Source organism: Oratosquilla oratoria, chromosome 29 (genome assembly GCF_046742065.1).
Source record: "Oratosquilla oratoria isolate Oo_2021 chromosome 29, ASM4674206v1, whole genome shotgun sequence".
Taxonomy (NCBI): domain Eukaryota; kingdom Metazoa; phylum Arthropoda; class Malacostraca; order Stomatopoda; family Squillidae; genus Oratosquilla; species Oratosquilla oratoria.
This window is the reverse complement of record NC_134805.1, coordinates 19,824,224-19,841,404: the sequence shown is the minus strand read 5'-3', so window position 1 is coordinate 19,841,404 and position 17,181 is coordinate 19,824,224. Positions and strand designations below refer to the sequence as shown.

The 17,181-nt window shown below is 40.7% G+C and overlaps 2 protein-coding genes across 4 annotated transcripts in view; one reads left to right on the top strand and one right to left on the bottom strand.

Annotated features, from left to right (window-relative positions):
* Window positions 1-7,542, bottom strand: part of LOC143040632 (uncharacterized) — a 39,247-nt gene extending 31,705 nt beyond the window's left edge. For both annotated transcript variants that reach the window (XM_076211811.1, XM_076211812.1), the window contains exon 1: window positions 7,011-7,542. In XM_076211811.1, coding sequence (XP_076067926.1) covers window positions 7,011-7,053 — 43 coding nt within the window. In that variant the 5' untranslated portion in view covers window positions 7,054-7,542. The remainder of the gene's footprint in view (window positions 1-7,010) is intronic.
* r (carbamoyl-phosphate synthetase 2, aspartate transcarbamylase, and dihydroorotase rudimentary) overlaps window positions 1-17,181 on the top strand; it is a 147,393-nt gene that overhangs the window by 94,963 nt on the left and 35,249 nt on the right. For both annotated transcript variants that reach the window (XM_076211810.1, XM_076211809.1), the window contains exons 27-28: window positions 12,987-13,076; window positions 15,046-15,198. In XM_076211810.1, coding sequence (XP_076067925.1) covers window positions 12,987-13,076; window positions 15,046-15,198 — 243 coding nt within the window. The remainder of the gene's footprint in view (window positions 1-12,986; window positions 13,077-15,045; window positions 15,199-17,181) is intronic.

Here is a 17,181-nt window from a genome sequence, read left to right as displayed (position 1 = left end):
AACTAAGGAGCAACAGTTTGACCATATGCTGAAAATGGAAATATTTGTTCACGACCTGGTTTTGTATCGTCCTCAGATGTTGCAGAGCAGATGGTTTGTAACGTACTTTTTTTTGGCGTTTCTTTCGACCAATAGGATGTTTTATGGTAAATACGTGTCAAAACGGGCTCAGAAATTTACCTTAAATGGAAAGGCTTAGGCACCTTAATTTATACTCTGGAAGTAGATCAAAGGTTTTAAGTGTTGATTCAAACAAGGTCATCATATTAAGACAACAGGGCAGGACTCGCAGTAATGGATTTAAATTGGATAAATTTAGATTTAAGAATGAAATGGGCAAGAAATGTGTAGTTAGCACTGAAACTATAAGTTGTTTTAAGAAAATATTAGACAATTTTATGGATGGAAATGACAGGTGGTAATGGACATGCCCAATGTAGGCCTTATGATCTCATGCAGTCTCCTTCATTCTTATGTCTAATGTCTCGCGTCTCTGTCCAAGTTTACTGCAAATGTCTGAGTCGACATGACGTCACAAAGGCCGATATTTTGATTTCACATTCGGGTGGAAATACAACGGCAGAATATAGAAACCATATTGAGGGACGTTAGATGTCGTGAGGAAGACCTGTAGGGTTGTGTCCTCGATAGATTAGAATTTAAAAGTCGTAACGAATTGTTTATGAAAACAAGAATTTATTCTATAGGAACCAAAGGATTGCCACCCACATGGACGGGATTGTCGGGCAACCGGTAGAGAAAAAAAAGGTGCCAGACAGCAAGCAAAGGGTGAATTAAGATGCTCTAAAAACCTTTGCCACAGCGACTAAAATTCAAGGACAAATGGGAAACTGTAATGCTATAACACATTTGTAAATATACATTTAAAACCCAATATCGGAGAAATAATATCAGAAGTACAGGAGATCTGTATATTTCGACTACTATCTGTAGTCCTCATTCTACAGATAGTAGTCGAAATATACAGATTTCCTATACTAATGATATTATTTCAAGGATGAATGCAACCGCTACGAAAGATGAGATTTTGGGTTTTCAGATTCAAGTCCAACGATCAGCTGTATCAATTCCCCAGGGAAGTAAAAACCAAAAATGTGGATTACGTCAGCGCATCAGTGGGAGTGGATTTGAAACTCGGAGTGGTGTTATGGCGATGCAATGATAACTTGGTCGCCCGAGGCCGTAATAAAAAGAACTAGGCGCGTGATCCCAGGCAGATTTGATGTCAAAACCTCAATTTATGTAAACCTCTTGATTGTATTAAGTTTTTATTTTATTTTTCTAAATAATTAATTTGTATATTTTTGGTTTGTTTTGTTAAGTGATATTGTAATGTCTATGGGTACAACTGTGTAACCAAACACGAAAGATTACAATACATTTTTGTGTTTATTTATTGTGTGTGTGGATCTTCATAACATAAGAAATTTGTGTTTATTCTTAAGCTCGTGTTTATCGATTTGAATTTTTTTTATTTGTGTGTGTGTGTGTGTGTGTGTGTGTTTAGTTACCAATGATGGACTTCCATGTGATGGTCCAGCGAAATGACACTGGAAAAACCGTAATAGGCGCGCGCGGACACACACACACACACACACACACACACATACACATACACACACATACACATACACACACACACATACACACATACACACATATGTATACACCTTCCCGTAAAATACTAGGTAAATATAAGTGTGTGTGTATGTGTGCGCGCGCGCTAGTTATGTATATATGTACTGTATATATATATATGTGTGTGCGTGTACAGGATGGTTTGGACTCATGGAAAGAATGAGTGAAGAAAGACTTGTAAAAGAGGTATGGAAGGCAGATGTGGAGGGAATGAACATGAGAGGGCGTCCTAGGAAGAGATGGATGGATGGGGTGAAGGGGGCTTTGGGGAAGAGGGGAATGTCTGTTGAGGAAGGACGGGAGAGGACAGAAGACAGGGGTGAATGGAGAATGGTTGTATATGGATGATGCTGTAATGCATGAGGTGGAATGGGTGTGGGATGGGGGGTTGAGGTAGTATGTGTGAAAAAATTTGACGCAGCCCGAAGGGATTTCTCCCCGTCTTCTCCTTTACTGCATGGGGGGACGGAGAGGGGGGGTGTCGCCGATTTAATGAAGTGGCCTTGCTGTGGATGTGGTGTGTCTTGCGACACTGCCTCGTACCCAGGGCAGTGGACAAGGTTCAGGGATGACCCGTCATCCAGGAGGTGCTAAGATAAGAGGGAGGGTGGAGGGGGGTGGAGTGTATTTAGGGATGGAATGGGTGGGAATGGTTTATGCCTTTTTCTTTTTGGCTTCTTCCCTTGTAAAGGGGAAAGCCTTGGTATATGTATGATATATGTAATATATATATATATGTAGGTACTGTATATATGTATATAGGTACGGTATATATGTATATAGGTACTGTATATATGTATATAGGTACTGTATATATGTATATAGGTACTGTATATATGTATATAGGTACTGTATATATGTATGTAGGTACTGTATATATGTATGTAGGTACTGTATATGTGTATAGGTACTGTATATATGTGTATAGGTACTGTATATATGTGTATAGGTACTGTATACATGTGTATAGGTACTGTATACATGTGTATAGGTACTGTATACATGTGTATAGGTACTGTATACATGTGTATAGGTACTGTATACATGTGTATAGGTACTGTATACATGTGTATAGGTACTGTATACATGTGTATAGGTACTGTATACATGTGTATAGGTACTGTATACATGTGTATAGGTACTGTATACATGTGTATAGGTACTGTATATATGTGTATAGGTACTGTATATATGTGTATAGGTACTGTATATATGTGTATAGGTACTGTATATATGTGTATAGGTACTGTATATATGTGTATAGGTACTGTATATATGTGTATAGGTACTGTATATATGTGTATAGGTACTGTATATATGTGTATAGGTACTGTATATATGTGTATAGGTACTGTATATATGTGTATAGGTACTGTATATATGTGTATAGGTACTGTATATATGCGTATAGGTACTGTATATATGCGTATAGGTACTGTATATATGCGTATAGGTACTGTATATATGCGTATAGGTACTGTATATATGCGTATAGGTACTGTATATATGTGTAGGCACTGTATATATGTGTGTAGGCACTGTATATATGTGTGTAGGCACTGTATATATATGTGTATAGGCACTGTATATATGTGTATAGGCACTGTATATATGTGTATAGGCACTGTATATATGTGTATAGGCACTGTATATATGTGTATAGGCACTGTATATATGTGTATAGGTACTGTATATATGTGTATAGGTACTGTATATATGTGTATAGGTACTGTATATATGTATATAGGTACTGTATATATGTATATAGGTACTGTATATATGTATATATATATGTACTGTATGTGTGTATATGTGTGTGTATAGGTACTGTATGTATATGTGTATATGTACTGTATGTATGTGTATATATGTACTGTATGTATGTGTATATATGTACTGTATGTATATGTGTATATATGTACTGTATATATAATATATATATAACATATATATACATAACATGTATTATGTGTATGTATTGTATATATATGTGTGTGTATTGTGTGTATATATATATGTATTGTGTGTGTATATATGTATATAGTATTGTATATATATATATGTATATATATATGTATTGTATGTATATAGTATTGTATATATATATGTATTGTATGTATATGTATTGTGTATATATATATATATATATTATATAATGTATATGTATTGTATGTATATGTATTGTATGTATATGTATTGTATATATATGTATATGTATTGTGTATATGTATATGTATTGTATATATATATATATATGTATTGTGTATATGTATTGTGTATACATGTATATGTATTGTGTATACATGTATATGTATTGTGTATACATGTATATGTATTGTGTATACATGTTTATGTATTGTGTATACATGTATATGTATTGTGTATACATGTATATGTATTGTGTATATATGTATATGTATTGTGTATATATGTATATGTATTGTATATATATGTATATGTATTGTATATATTATGTATATGTATTGTATATATTATGTATATTGTGTATATATATATGTATTGTATATATGTATATGTATATATATATGTATATGTATTGTATATATATGTGTATATGTATTGCATATATATATGTATTGTATATATGTATATGTATATATATATGTATATGTATTGTATATATATATATATATGTGTATATGTATTGCATATATATATGTATTGTATATATGTATTGTATATATATATATATATATATATATAATATATATGTATTGTTATATGTGTATATATATATGTATTTATATATATGTATTGTGTATATGTGTATATATATATGTATTTATATATATGTATTGTGTATATGTGTATATATAATATATATATATTGTGTATATGTGTATATATATGTATATATATATATATATATGTATATAATATATATATATATATATATATATAATGTATGTGTATATATATATATATGTGTGTATATGTGTATATATATATATATATATATATTATATATGTAGTATGTGTATATAATATATATGTAGAATGTGTATGTATATATATATATTATATATGTATTGTGTATATGTATATATATATATATGTATTGTGTATATGTATATATATGTATTTTGTGTATGTATATATAATATATATATATGTAGTGTATATGTATATATATATATGTAGTGTATATGTATATATATATATATATATATATAATACATATATGTGTGTATATGTATATATATATATATATGTATTGTGTATATATATATATATATATATATATCTATATGTATGGAGTGTGTATATGTGTATATATATATATGTGGTGTGTATATGTATATATATATATGTGTTGTGTATATGTGTATATATATATATGTATTGTGTATATGTATGTATATATATATATATATGTATTGTGTATATGTGTATATATATATATATGTATTGTGTATATGTGTATATATATATATATGTATTGTGTATATGTGTATATATATATATATGTATTGTGTATATGTGTATATAATATATATATGTATTGTGTATATGTATATATATATATATATATATATATGTATTGTGTATATGTGTATATATATATATATATGGTGTATATGTGTATATATATATATATGTATTGTGTATATGTATATATATATATGTATTTTCGAAATGATTATCAGGAATTGCTGCAATATATTTGAGATGCACAACACTCTGACAGTATCTTTTGTGGTGACTGTCGGGCCCGGAGGGGGGGAGGGTCATCCATCATAGCTGTCCTCCAAGCTTTCTTTACTTAGTATGAATTTAACTGTCAAAATATAAACCCTGACAATTTTTTTAATTTAATTTAATATATTATTGTTATTATTATTTTATATATATTTTATTATTTTATTATTATTTTTTTAAATTGATGCTCTGAGTAAAGTGACTTCATAATTAGTCTGCAAAGTTTCTAAAAAGTTGAATTGGAATAGAAATTGAATTTTGTAGCTTATGACCCACCATTAGGACACGAGTTTACCAGCTTCCTTGTGTGTGTGTCAGTCGCGCTCACTCGTCTACGCCCACAGGCCCATGTGTGCACATACAGACACACGCACACATGCACACGTACATACACATGATCATGTAAGCACAGGTGCACATGTACACATGTCAATGTATGTGTACATGCATGCACACACACATTTACGTACATCAATGCACGCGCACACACTTGCACACACACACATCCACCAGTGCACGTGTACATACATGCTTACGTACACACAGGTGCACACGTACACAAATGTACACGTACGTACACACACATCAATGTGTGCGTACACACGCATACATGTACTCACACCAGCGTGCGCCTACACACGTACACCAGTGTGCGCCTACACACATACATGCCCACGCCAATGTACACATACATGTACATGTACACACATGCACATTTGCACACATTTACGCGTACACGCATGTATGTGCACGCATCTCATATATGCACACAACCACGTACGAGTACATAACCTCACGTACTTGCACATGCACGTGTACACACATGCACGTGTACACATGTTTACACTCCAGTAAACGCGTACACATACATTCCACATATTTGTACACTAATGCACGAGCACGTATAAGCAAGCACAAGTTCATTTACACGCGCGCACACACACGCACACACACACACACACACACAAACGCACACGACTCGATGGCGCAGTGGTTAGTTCCTGGCCGCCACTACGGTGGTCTGGGTTCAAATCCCGCCCAGGGCTGAACTAATTTCAGTATCACTGCGCAGCGAGCCGTTACTCCAACTCTCGTGGGCAGGGATTTGTGTGTGCGCGTGTAAGGTCACAACATTACCCATAGATCGGTCATATATATATATATATATATATATATTATATATACATATATATATATATATATATATGTGTGTGTGTGTGTGAACTCTGAGCTCTCTTCCGGGAGGGAAATGGCTGTCAGTCACGAGTCCAGCACGTGATCAAAGACCATGGTGAATCACACACGTACACACACACATACAAATACACACACACACACGTACATACACGCACGCCCACACACGCACGCCCACACACGCACGCCCACACCCGCACGCACACACACGCACGCACACACACGCACGCACACACCCGCACACCTAAACTTGCATACTTCATTGAGTAGCATAAAGCTCGCACAAGGTACTTATTCACGTTAGTCTCTGAAAAGACGACTACCGTTCCACTTCACTATATTATGATTACTCGTTCTGATGAAAATCATAGATTACGATATATTTTCTTAGCTTATCGAAACCGAGAATACAAACTCGCAGAGATATGTAGTCTCACCTGGCGATGGAATTTGCGAAGACGAGGGAGGCGGTTTCCTCATGCACACTACATGTGCTGATCTCTAGCCGCCATTGTCGTTTTGCTCCTCACCGAGATGGAAGCGTAAGAGCTTCCTCGACTTTGTTTCCTCCCTCCGACGACTCCAGCTGGCCTTTCCAAGCTTGTGTGGCTTTTCCCTGAGGAAAAGGGTGCCCTAGATGGCCCTTCCCGACTCCAGACAACAGGGTATGGTTTGTTTTAGATCCTGTGATAAGTATAAACAGATTTGTGACAGTTGCTCGTATGGATGGAGTAATCTGTCGTTTTTGGAGTCACAGCAGACTTGAACTACTAGTTTTCATTACTTTTGATTTTTCTCTTGATAAATTATATTTTGGTGAGATAGACGCGTCACTACAATCTTTCCTACATACGTTTGCCATCAACATCACTCAAAACAAAATCGCATCAAACGCGGAAGCAGTGTAACTCCCGCCACTCGGCACTAGTCCGTCGCGAGATAGTGACGGGTGGAGACTAACAGCGTGGTGGCGCTTGTTCTTCGCATTCCAGCTTATCATGCACATTATCTGTTCAACGCTCTTATCTTGATTTACCAAGAAAATGTCGAATGATAGGATTTTTTTTTTCTGTACAAGATCGTGTGTAGGTTCTATTCCCAGTAGCGTTATATATCGGAGATAATGGTCTTGGACAACGAGAATGTTATGTATGCGCGACACGTTCTTATAAATATACAACCAAAAAAAATTATATTCAGCTGTCTGCAAACACACAATCACACATGTAATCATAATTTGCGCCTACTTTCCGCTTACATGGAGGACAGAGATACACTTTCACAACATACCTGTACTTCAACGTTTCATCACGGGCCTGATGACCGTTGCTGCCTGACATGAAGCTGCGACCTTCTTTTCACAGAAACTGAAAGCAACGATAGATTGTTCAACTCCAAAATTGTTGGAAATGGCATTAGTAGAATGAATCTTGCTTGAGCAATTGCATATGCTTAGGATAAACGAGCCTTGGGGGGAAAGAAAATATTGAAGACTTTATGGCATAGCTTTAGCGAATGTTGCCATAAAACGAGTCTGGTTTTTCTCAGCCTCGCAGAGTCATGTGGTACGTAAACTTTGCTTTGATGAGGTCAAATGAACGGCGTTGGAGTGAGCAGAATATTGTGAGCAGGACGCAGTGAGTTGAGTGATCGAAATTTGTAATCTTAGCAGTAGCGACGTCTCCAGATGAATAGAATAGTTTGGGGCTAGCCAGAAGGTCTTAAAGAAACGGAACGCTTGTGATGGGTTGGATTACTGTTTCTTTCATCGACAAGCGGTTGCCTTGTGAACTGAATAGAAACGCCTGATTTCAGAGAAACATTCTTGAAAATTATGTCACTCTTGGGTCTTGATTTAAAAAAAATTCTTTCTGAGGGCCACCTCGCCAGAAGTTCCTTGTTTGATTTTACTGACTCGGATTTGAAACCTCGATCCCTCTTTCCACCTGGATGTGTCAGGGTTGTGCGAATAGAAGGAACTACCTAAACGACAGCCATAAAGGGAGTGACATCTAGATAGGCTGCAACGTCCCTTTCCCACACCTGCCCTGCCACAACCAGTCCCGGAGGAGATAAGATAGTCGATTGGAATGGAGAAAGGACCACGCGGTATGCAAGGGGTGGGTTGATCGGTCGAAGTGAGCTACATCCCAGAAGGGCGGGTGCCTGGGAGATGAACGAAGGGGGTTAAGATGAATGGGAGGGGAGGGAAGGGATGGGGAAAGGACTGTTGACACGGCCCAAGGTAGTTTGTTCATTTTTGATCATGGTAGTCACAGAAGATAGTCCATGGGGGGAGGGGTGGGGTGGGGGTTGTTAATAGTCCCGAGACACCAGTCATGTTCAGAGTCGACCCCTCCCCATCCGAAGAGAACCTCAACCGACACCATCGAAGTAAGGCGAACCGAGTTCGATCTTTCTATCGGTTTTGTTCGCTTCGAGCGGGGGCTGCTGTGCTTTCACCTCGAAAGCATATCGCTGCCTGATAGTGTATCAGTCGCTTGGGACTTGGTTAAAATCTATCGGCCCGGCAACGCTTCGCGAGCTAAATGAAATTGCCCGGCCTTGGGGAGCAGAATGGAGTGCGTGCCGTTGTCCCCAGAAGCTTTCGAGAGGGAAAGGGTCCGTAAAGAGTCTTGGCCCATTCGATGTGGTGACGTCATCAAAGTTGAATGTAATCATCTGGTGTTGTGGATAATGGGTAACTGGATTGAAAGGGGTCAGGGTTGAGGTTGAACGTTCCTTTGGTATATCGGAAACTCGAAGTTTGTTCGTAAAACTACATTTCGTTTCCCTGTACGACGCACTGTGTACGTGCACATGTACATGTTCAGTTGTTCACATGCTTGCGCACGCACACGTCTCCTTCCTGGTCTCTTCCCGTTAATGTGAACATCTTGCTCTGTCACCCGCTGATTCCGTCTCCCTCCACCCTTCCTTGTCTTATCTCCTTCCCTCGCCTTGCGGACGGGAAATGGCTCTAGGATTCAGCGTCTTACCAGCTCCTGGTACCGGAAGTGCCTAGCTGCCTTCGAGTTCCTCGGGTGTAACTTCTGTTATAAAGCTGAATGAATTATGAATTTTATCTAATTTCTTTTGTTGTGGGAAGGTCCCGTGGATGGAGAGGTGTAAGCGATCATCTGGAACAAGGTTCTCAATAACGTGAAAATGGTCTAAATGGTGGGACATCCACCAGAGAGAAGAGCGACTACAGGAGGTTGGTGGGGTGAGTGACGTGAAGAAAGACTGTCTTGCTCTCTAGTATGACGGGAGAAATGACCTTTCTCACCTCACCTCGCCTCACCTCACCTCACCTCACCTTTCTAACCTGTCTCACCAAATGACAGTTGGAGACCTATGGTCTGTTAAGAATTTCCTCATGAACTGTTTCCACTCATCTGTCTGGGCATAACTCCTCCGTTTCCTCCATAGAAAAAAAAAAAACGTTCCCCCGCCACTATTTCTGTCACTACTCTTCGCCAGTCCTTTCTTGGGCTTCCTAATGGTCCTGCCCTGCCTGATATCCAGTTGCATATTCTCTTTGGATCCCTTTTTTCACCAGGCCCTAGTGAGGAGGTACATGAGGTGCAACAAGTACGTTCTCTTGCCCTCGATAGCTTGGGTGACTTTCCAATGTCCCTCAGCCCATTCCACACTTGGACTCTTGGTATGCAGTCGAAGGCCTTTCGAAGATCCAAGAAACGCACGTGTTAGCTGTAGTCGTATTCCGAACCCCTCGCGAAGTCTAATCCAAAGTGCTGAGAACCATTGGAGCAAAAAAAAATTAGACACGTGACCACCTAGATTAGGTATTACATTACCGTGTCTGATCTTTATATTCTAGAATTACTGTCAAAAGGAGTTTGTCTTTTTTCTTGCGTTTTCCTGATTGTCTCTTGTTTCTGTTGGACTTCCAAGACTTACGTCAGTGTCGTGTTTTTTTTTTTTTTTTTTTTTTTTTCTCTCCGAGAGTTTTGTGTAAGATTCCCTGTGGTGGCTTTTGACATTCTCTCGTTTGTTTATACCAAACTTTGTCACTCTTCAGAACACTTCAAACTTGTCTGTCAGATCTTCCCAGTCTCAACCTGCTGGAATCTAAGAAAATCCGAGTCTCATTACAGGTCGGGATCTGTCGAAGTCTGTCGAGTTATTTCATAATCTGTCAGAGACTGTCAGATCTATCATAGTGTCGGGAGTCTTTGATAGTCCGTTGAGGTATCTATGGGAATATGTCGGAAACTGTATATGTGGGGGACTGCGGGAGTCTGTGGAGGACTCGGGGGGACTTCGGGAGTATGTGGAGGACTGGGGGGGACTTCGGGAGTATGTGGAGGACTGGGGGGGACTTCGGGAGTCTGTGGAGGACTGTGGGAGACTCCGTGAGTCTGGCTGAATCCCTCGACGTCGAGACAGTCATAGTACTGTATGTCGAAATCCGAGATTTTTAAAGTTAGTTTGTGAGTGTGTGTGCGTGTGCGTGTGCCACGAATATTAGTAGAATAGCCAAACAGCAGCCGGAGTAGAGGGAAAAGTGCCTTCACACGATAGGAAGGTTTTTACCAGAACCTGGATGTAACATCGTCCTTGGTACAGTAGCGTCTCAGGTTCACAGAACCACTTAATATACATAAACACCAATTCACTGCCTCTCTCTTGTTAGCATCTCGTGGATGAAGGGTCATCCCTGCATCCCGCCTCATCGCTCGGGTCGAAGGCAGTGCAGCGAGACAGGTCCAGTGTCAGCCTGATTAAAATATGTAGGGTACGTCTGTATATAGCTAAGTGTTAACTCCACACCTACAAGCACTTAGTCACTTGTGTTATTCATCTGTAGGCCCCATGGCTCTTCCTTCTCTTAAGTATGTTTCCACCAAAGCTTCGGTCACCAGTTATCAAAGTTTCTTGATGGGGTCTTTAAGAAATCTGATTAACTTTGGTCGGTGTCGTGTCAAGTGCGGATATAGCGTTTGTGGAGGTAGATAAAGTGTCAAGGTGCGTGTAGTTGACACTTGAAAACGTCAGTTCCGAGATTTAAAAAAAAAATGTCGGTCCATAGAATTCGTGACTTCAGCCATGAAGTGAAATGTACGTGTTGAACATGTTGTTCCCCTTTCAGGGCGGGGTTCTGCCGTCGGCTGAATGAAGTACGATTGTTAAGAAGAAGAAGAAGAAAATGTTTGGAAAGGAGTGAATGTCATTGTAAACCCTCTTTCAGTTCTGCCCCTAGCTGAAAGGTTTTGTCAGGGCAAGAAACATAAAGGGGGAGTTACCATAGCGAACAAGTTGACAAGTACTATGTACATACATACATATACCAAAGGCTTTTTCCCCCTTACACGGGGGTTAGCCAAAAAGAAAAAGGCATAGAAACCACTCCCCCCCCCATTCCACTCCCCACACATTCCACTCCCCACACATTCCACTCCCCTCCACCCTCCTCTCCCCTCCACCCTCCTCTCCCCTCCACCCTCCTCTCCCCTCCACCCTCCTCCCTCCCTCTTATTTTGGCACCTCCTGGATGACGGGTCATCCCTGCATCCTGTCCACTGCCCTGTACTATGTACAAAAAAAAAAAAAGAGGCTGAATGAAGAAGTAAAAGTCGCACCGCCCATTAAAGGGTTAAAATGGAGAGTTTATAAAAACCTATTAACGCCTTTGGTTCCAAATGTAAATGTCCGGTCGTTGGCTCCGGCCGGCACTCCCCCGATACTCCTGTAAGTTCTAGTGAATGATTTAAGTCGACAGCGCCCCAGGACATCCATACATTGTTACCCCTTCCTCCCTTTCTCCCTGCTCAGCAATTTTTAGTAAACCACTCGAGATGACATTAGGTTTTAATAAAGATTTTTCCAATATTTTCATTTCTCTGCATTAGTCTCGGTCACTGGAAATTTCGCTGGCTGAGCGGGTTAGGGCGTTGTTACTTGCGGCGAAGGTCGAGGTGAGGGCGGTTCGAATCCTGCCACCGGTGAAGTTGAACCAAGGGAATGGTTCGTTAAATTCCACGCTACAAAACCTTCTGAGGGGGGCACCGTTCTAGCCTCCCGATAGGGGGGAGTTTGTGACAAACCATATCATATCACCATCAGTCTCGGTCACTAGTCTCCTCGTTACTATGATGTGTTTTTAGTTGGATGACCTTTAGCCTTAAGTTGTCTCTTGGTTTTGCGTGGCGCCTCTATATTTTAGCGCCCTGCACAAGGACAGAAGCTTCAGCAAACAGCAGTCTATAGGTGATGGCCTTATTTGTCATGTACTAGCGCCGGCCTCTGTATGTAGAATATACGAAACTATTAATAACGTAGGGTAGCCATCCATCAAGGCAACGAATTGCTTATGGAAACGATCCAATTTGTATATATATTTTTTCTTTTGGTAACGTCTAATGATGTTGGTCTTGCTTCTTTTCCAGGTTGAGGGTGTTGAATGGGCCTACGAGAACATCGGCGAGATCGTGACTGAGGGGCAGCTAACTTCGATGGCGGACTACTTGGCTCGCAAGGTAACAGAAGGCTTCTAATGTAGGCCTTATGGTCTCTTGCAGCCACCTTCATTCTTATGTTCTTGACGGACCCGGGTAGGAGGTGACATGGCCATTGCCTACCGAGAATGAATACAAAGACTGTGAAACAGAGTCGTTACTCCAATTCTCGTGGGCTGGGAGTTGGGTGTGTGTGTGTGTGTGTAAGGTTACACAGCATTACCCATAGATCGGTCATATACGAGCTCTGAGCTCTCTTCCGGGAGGGAAATAGCTGCCGATCACGAGTCCAACACGTGAGCATTTGATGCGAGGGAGTCGTTGGCTGGTGGCGTAATCTGAAGCGTGCTAGTCTCGTATTCGCCTAGTTGTGGGTTCGAATCCCGCAGTTCTCTCCTATTCCCAGCAGTGATTGTTACCTGCCCCAGCAGTCCAAGTGTATAGGACCACAGTTAAGCGCCTCCTGGCGTAGGCTCCTCGCTTTGTTGCGAGGGAGCGTTGGTTCAGCACGGTAGCGCAAAGGGAGAGGGAGGGGGTGATGGAGAGAGAGGGAGATGGAGAGAAGGGAGAGTTGAATCAACACAAGGATCTAGAAACGGGTTCATATTAAAATGTACAACATATAACGTAAGGCTTCTTCCCAGAGACCGTTGCCAGCCTTTGTGAGGCTGCAGGTTTTCAATCGATGTAACCCAAATATTATTTTATCTATTTAATTTATTTTCTATTTATTAATTTAACTTTTGTACTCAAAGTACCTCTTATAAACTGAATACTGCACAAGAGGTAAGTAATCACCAACGCTATATTGGCAAATGAAATCCACATCTTGCTTCGAACGTCGTGACCAGGGATGGCCGTCTGGAGTAGGAAAAGAAGTTTGAACCGTAATTATTATTTTCTGTTTTGACTTTTGTATTTCGTCGACAGTTTATTGGCGTTTAAATCAAGGATTTAGTCACGTTAACCATGATTTCTTAGTGAGAAGGGAGCCTCATTTTCTAGAAACAGTTTGTGTGCGAAGGAGGGGGGTTGGTGTTGGCATATAAAGACCTGTAGCATTTGGAATGTCTGGTTTTGATGACGTCAGACACTTATGTTTAAATGATAGTCGTTAAACTATATATATATAGAGAGAGCATGAATATTATCAGAATTACACTTTATGCTAGTTTTAAGAATGTTGACTTAAAATTAGAAAGTAATTATTGCTCATAAAATTTGTAGATATAAATTGCACTGCTTGATTTTGTATGTAGACTGACCACCACCTCCCGTGTATAAAATAGTTTTCCCAGGTCCTCTCGCCCCCCTCCCCCCTTTGTAATGAGCCCCCCCTACCCCCTTTTTTATGCTCACAATATATACTCGCAGTGGCCACACATCTATAGTTACCACTTGTTGCCCCGTCGACGTGGATTTTAAGGGTCTGAGGCGATTTTAAGCATCTGAAGAGGCCCCATCTCCGGCCAGACCTGCCCCGATCACCTTCATAAAATCGCCTCCGGTCCTTCACCGGAACTAAATCTATAAAGTGCTGGAGAGGGGGTGGGTGGGGGGTCAGTGATGTCACTCTTGGTTTACTGTGGCGCAACATACTGCACAGGTATTGTAGACCCCACTCCCGCCTCTTGTGGGGGCCAGCACCTACAGTAGGTCGAGCGACCCCTACACGGTCATTGTTATGGACACCATAAACTGACTTGACACTCCTGCCCCTACTCCCCATCCCTGAGTATGACTTCTCGTTACTATCCCTGCACTGTAAGCAAAATACGCGGTGCAGATTATTATGCAAGGATATCATTTGTGGTTTCGAGGCAATGTCGGCAGATGCTAGACGTTCAAGATTAAATCCTTCCCACCTACCCACTGCTCCCAAAGCCTCCAAGAACCCTCACAGCCCCTGAGAAATATCGTGTCTTTTGCTAGCTTTGGTGAATTTTTGACATAATAACTTGACGCATTTCTTCCTCTTCGCCTGCTGCAGGAGTTCGACCTGGTGATTAACCTTCCGATGCGAGGAGGAGGCTCGAGGCGTGTGTCCTCCTTCATGACCCAGGGATACCGCACCCGTAGGATGGCCGTCGACCTGTCCGTGCCCCTCGTCACTGATGTCAAGTGTGCCAAGCTCCTGGTGGAGGTAAGTCTTTGGGAGGGCCAGTTGGAGTTAGGGAGAGTTGAGGGAGATACTTGAGGACGAGTGATAGATGTCGAGTTTGTCTTCTGCTAGAGATCTTCCATCCCAGATATGTCATGTTCTTGCCTGTTTGATAACCAGTACTGAAGTCTTCAATGTGTGCGTAATCGTATGTGAAGGAGATTGGCAGAATGAACATATTTGACCTGTTGTTTTGGTAATTTGTATCCTCAGTGTTGTGTGTTGGGGACAACGTAGTCTATTTACATGGAATTTATGTTGTGTATCGTAACGGTGAGGCAGGCAATTGAAGGAAAGATCAGAAGCCGAATGGAGGAAAAAGACGAGCGACGTGACGTCATCATTCTTTTTTAGTTTTCTTCCAACAAACCTTTTCGGAACCAGGAAAATGTTTGTCGCATTTTTGACGTGAACGATGGGTAGAAATACTTTGTTAACCGCGTGCAAAAAGGGACCCAACTGTAGACACATTCTTGTAAACAGTAGCACAGTTAAAATTGTAACATTGAGTTAGAACCTGCGCGATAAGAGGAGTTGGGATTAAGAGATTGCAACTAGCCTTGATATTGCGAAAATGAAAAAAAAGAAACTGATAATTGTATGGAACGGGGGAATAAAAGGACAGGAGACTTCTGGATCGCCCAAGATAGACATGGAATGATAATGTTACGAAGTATTTGGAGGACAACCTAAGAGGAGAATGAATGATATTGGAAGGGAAGAGGACGAGGATAGATGTCAGTGTCGAGGACTGATAAAAGCCGTCATGGCCAACTGGCCTTGAGAACCAAAGGAGCAAGACATTTTTATGCCTATATTTTTCTGCGTCCTGGCTTGCCTAAAAACGTCCCGTAGCCATTGTTCGTGTTCGAACCGTCTTCGAACCACTTTCAGGTTTCGTTCGATGACACGGATGGTCACGCACAACATGACAGCCCCCCATCCAGAGATCAGGATCTCTTAGCGTTCGATCACGTGATCAGGTGATGTGTGAAATCTCGATCCCCTTTCTGATCTGCCGTGATAAGATTGGGCTCCGTCCTTCGGTCGCTTCACGAAGATGACGACGACGACGACGGCCGCCGCTCAGCTTCAAGGTTCCCATGTTCTTCAGCGGGACGGAGAGCTCTTCTTCGTCTGTGATCACCTTGGCTACACCAAGAGGGGAGAGGTGGGGGGGTTCGGAGATGAATAGAATAACCTGGAGAAACATAAATGAATTCACGATTGAGGGGGATACCGCGGAGATGAATAGAATATAAAATATCTTGGCAGACAATCGGTAAGGAAGGAAGAGAGATCCAGGAGGGTACAACCCCGTTTTGCTGCCGAGGTCGTGTCACTCGAGGCGTCCGGAAGGAAAGGAAAAGTGACACTAGGGACGGAAGAACATTAATAATTGTTCTGTACATGGTCAGTCCCCCTCCCCCCCATTTTTTGTTTTTGTTTGCCTATTTATGTATTTATTTTTCAACATTTGTATATTAATCGTGTATATGTATGTTTGTGTGTGTATATATGCGTGTGTGTGTGTGTATGTATTTATGTGCATTTATGTATGATGTGTATGTGTGTGTATATGTGCATGTGTGTGTGTGTATGTATTTATATGTGCATTTATGTATGATGTGTATGTGTGTGTGTATATACGAGTATATATATTTATATGTTTTTGTGGGGGTGTGGGGTGGGGGTGGACGACTAGGGAAGTCGTTATTCTAGAGCGAACTGTACGTTCAGCCAGCCTTGTCATAGACCGGTCGATGACTACATCTGTCCAAAAATACTCATGTACTTTATCTCTGTTTACGTATTTGTCATTAGAAGCGGATGAAGGAGGGATTAAGTTTTCATGGCCGTCCCTTGTGATCGACGGTCTCGAGCGTCGGTGCAGTTTCTTGTGTTCCCAGTTACACAAGTGAACAGACAAGTTACATGTTTGTACATGTTTGAGGAGTTTCCATA